This window comes from Somniosus microcephalus, chromosome 5 (assembly GCF_052327205.1).
Source record: "Somniosus microcephalus isolate GS21.2 chromosome 5, FLI_Smic_1.0, whole genome shotgun sequence".
In the NCBI taxonomy this organism is placed as follows: domain Eukaryota; kingdom Metazoa; phylum Chordata; class Chondrichthyes; order Squaliformes; family Somniosidae; genus Somniosus; species Somniosus microcephalus.
This window is the reverse complement of record NC_140991.1, coordinates 296,356,614-296,360,521: the sequence shown is the minus strand read 5'-3', so window position 1 is coordinate 296,360,521 and position 3,908 is coordinate 296,356,614. Positions and strand designations below refer to the sequence as shown.

General features: G+C 41.7%; 1 protein-coding gene across 1 annotated transcript; it reads left to right on the top strand.

Moving 5' to 3' along the window:
- Positions 1 to 266: 266 nt before the first annotated feature.
- LOC147117827 (C-C chemokine receptor type 4-like) lies at positions 267 to 2,113 on the top strand. Its single transcript, XM_085987152.1, has 2 exons — positions 267 to 594; positions 891 to 2,113. Exon 2 carries the CDS (start codon positions 902 to 904, stop codon positions 1,976 to 1,978), a length of 1,077 nt encoding a protein of 358 aa, XP_085843278.1. The 5' UTR covers positions 267 to 594; positions 891 to 901; the 3' UTR covers positions 1,979 to 2,113.
- The last annotated feature ends 1,795 nt before the right edge of the window (positions 2,114 to 3,908 follow it).

The following is a 3,908-nucleotide window of genomic DNA, read 5'->3' as shown; positions in this document are numbered from 1 at the left end:
CTGACCAACCCATCTATATCGTCCTGTAGCCTGAGGCTTCCCTCCTCGCTATTTACCACTCCACCAATTTTCGTGTCATCTGCGAACTTACTGATCATACCTCCTACATTCATATCTAAATCATTAATGTACACTACAAACAGCAAAGGACCCAGCACCGATCCCTGCGGTACACCACTGGACACAGGCTTCCAGTCACAAAAACAACCTTGGACCATCACCCTCTGCCTGTGGGAGGGGTTCTTTATGCAAAGAATGATCAACTTTTGGAACGGCCACCCAGCAAGGGCAGGTAAAAGCCATGGTTAGTAGGTTGATGTAACAGGGCTGTCAGTTTTCATTTTGAACAGATAGGTGAAGTAGCCTTACTCAATCTGTGTCTAACTTGTGACTCATTAGTTAGCTGAGTGCTTATGAAGATTGGTTAAAATCAGAGCCCTGATTCGCAGTCAACAGACAGGAAATGTTGCATTTCCTCATTCACACGTTGAAGCTGTATCATCCTTCTAGTGAACGACTCCAATACTTGTTACTGGGGCAACAATAATTTGTCTGGATACTGAGAGAACAGCAAATTACCTGTCTGTGAGAAAGGTAAGTGTTATTTGCAAGTATTTTTTTCCAATTTTTTTTTTTTTTTTTAAGTACTTTAAAATAAATGATGAATTAATGCACATTATTAATATAATGAATCCGGGGAAATAATTCTCCCACTTCTGTGCACAGGCCTTTATGACTAGAATGTGCGGGATGCATCCCTTACCTTATTGTTTAACACGGTTACTAGCTGGACTAATTGAAGTTTGCAACTAATGGCAACATAGCACCGTAATCCAACTGAGAGCTAACGCAGTGATGACCATCACTGACTGGTGTCTGTTTATTTCTAGTTAACTGAAAGATGAATTACACGAGGAATACGGAGTCGTACAGCACGGAAAATGACTACTACAGTTACGACTATAAGTTTTCTCCATGTGACACAGAATCTGCAAAACAGTTCAGTGGAAGTTACCTGCCAGTACTTTACTCACTTGTGTTTGTGTTTGGCCTCCCAGGGAACGCCCTTGTGCTATGGGTGCTCCTAAAATACAAACGGCTAAAGAGTATGACAGACATTTACCTTCTCAATTTAACAATATCTGATTTGCTTTTTGTGGTGTCACTGCCTTTCTGGGCACAGTTTGCTGCAAACGAATGGATCTGGGGCAATGCCATGTGTAAAATCATTGATGCTGCTTATCTGCTTGGCTACTTTGGTGGCATAATGTTCATAATCCTGATAAGTGTAGACCGCTACCTCGCGATTGTTTATGCTGTGCATTCTAACAAGGCGAGGACTGTCCGATACGGGGTTATTTCAAGTGCGGTCATGTGGGGTGTAGCTATTGTAAGTTCACTCCCCACCCTGATTTACAACAAAGTTGCCACGGTTGAAGGAAGAAGTGTTTGTCACACTTTCTTTCCACCTGAAAACATTTCAAACTGGAAACTTTTTACCCTTTTCAAAGCCAATGTGTTGGGTTTTTTTGTTCCTTTGGCTATAATGGTTTTCTGCTATACAAGCATACTTCTGACCTTGCTTAAAAACAAAGGCTATAAGAAACATAGGGCTCTGAAAGTTATATTCACGGTCGTGATTGTGTTTTTTGTATTTTGGACGCCGCACAATATAGTGCTGTTCCTGCAGTCCTTGAAAGAACTGGGCAAGTTAAGTGGCTGTGGGATCGGCACAAGGCTGTTCATCGCCCAGCAAGTAACTGAATCCATCACATTTGTACACTGCTGTTTGAACCCAGTCATTTATGCATTTTTGGGTCAAAAATTTAGATTCTATCTCCGCAGACTTTTTCGCAGCTGTCCGCACCCGATACTTGGATGTGATGCAGGCGACAAAGTCCATTTTCCTTCTCGTGAGTTTATTACCTCTGTTCGTTCACAATCTTGTGGTGACCATGACTCGTCCACAGTTGTATAGTTCAGCATTCCGATGCTTTTTTGTACAATTTGGAAGTGCCTGTAAATATACAGAAATATATACGCTGTTCTCACATTTGTTCAACATTTATGCCACTCGTAAGCTGTCTAAACATAAAACCATCTGCAAACCTAACACTGGAGTTGGTGCTCTTTTTTTTTTACTATGATTTATTTGAAGATTAACCTTATTCTACTGAGAGATTAATACAATAACCACAAAAACCCTGTTATCAATATAGATAAGTGCAAGGTCGTACATTTTGGTAAGAAGATGAAGGAAGCCACACATTCCTCGGCAGAGGGATCTCAGGGTGCAGATATACAGATCACTAAAAGTAGCGACCCAGGTTAATAGGGCCATGAAAAAAAAAGCAAACTGAGGTTCATTTCTAGAGGGATAGAATTGAAAAGCAGAGAATTACGTTACACTTGTATAGAACCTTGGTTAAACCACGCTTGGGAGTACTGTGAACAGTTCTGATCTCCATATTATAAAAAGGATATAGAGGCACTGGCCAAGGTGCAGAAAAAGATTTGCTAGAATAATACCAGAACGGAGAGGTTATACCTATCAGGAAAGTTTGAAACGGCTAGGGCTCTTTCCTCTAGAAAAGAGAAGTCAGATAGGTGACCTGATAAAGGTCTTTAAGATTATGAAAGGGTTTGATCGGGTAGACGTAGAGAAGATGTTTCCACTTGTGGGGGAGGCCAGAACTAGGGACCATAAATATAAGATAGTCACTAATAAATCCAATAAGGATTTCAGGAGAATCTTCTTTACCCAGAGAGTGGTGAGAATGTGGAACTCGCTCCCACAAAGAGTAGTTCAGGCGAATAGTATAGATGCATTTAAGGGGAAACTAGATAAGCACAAGGGAGGAAGGAATGGAGGATATGTTGCAGGGGTTAGATGAAGAGGGGTGGAGGAGGCTCGTGTGGAGCATAAAACGACGGCATGGACCAGTTGACCTGTTTTCTGTGCTGTAAATGCTTTGAAATACTCTGTAATTGTAATAGCACCGACACGTTTTACAAGATAATCGCATCGTATTTTATGACTGAACATTAGGGGTGTTCCCAGGGAGTCACACTCTCAGCAAGTGCGAGGCAGAAAAAGTGCTACAGCATTGTAGCCTTGATTCTCCTAGCCTCGCTCACTGACTGCACCACACTCTGCTGGAGTACTGGATCACAGAATCACCCTTGTTAAGTTGGATGCTGTTATGTGTGTGGAACTGGGTTGGTGCAGAACAGATTCATCACCCCTTTTCACAAGATTGCTCTGTCTTTATTCATAATAAAAACAGAAAATACTGGAAATACTCAGCAGGTCAGGCAGCATCTGTGGAGAAAGAGAGAAACAGAGTTAACGTTTCAGGTCGATGACCCTTCGTCAGAACATCATCGACCTGAAACGTTAGCTCTGTTTCTCTCTCCACAGCTGCTGTCTGACCTGCTGAGTATTCCCAGCATTTTCTGTTTTTATTTCAGATTTCCAGGATTCACAGTATTTTGCTTTTGTATTACTGTCTTTATTCATGTTCATATCACTCCTTCACCAGCCATGTTGTAACTTGGTGATCCTCCACCTCTGAGCCATGACTTTACCAAATCCATGACAGCAGCACCTTCAGCAATGTGCTGGATACAGGATAAGGGCTGCCAACTCTAGTTGGATATATTCCTGCTTCCAACTGCCCCGTCCCCACGCTCCCATCATAGGTCGCCCAACACATCCATCCTCACGGAGCACCTTCTTCCCATGCCAATTGGAAAGCAAAAGGACTCTTCATTACCCAAGTGAATGATTCTTGACTGTCTGTCAAACAGCCTTTTTCTCATCTCCAAAATTTTTATCATTAATAAACAGAAGTGTTCAAAGAAAATGAAAAAAAACACACAATTTTTTTTAATACCCCTATGATTTT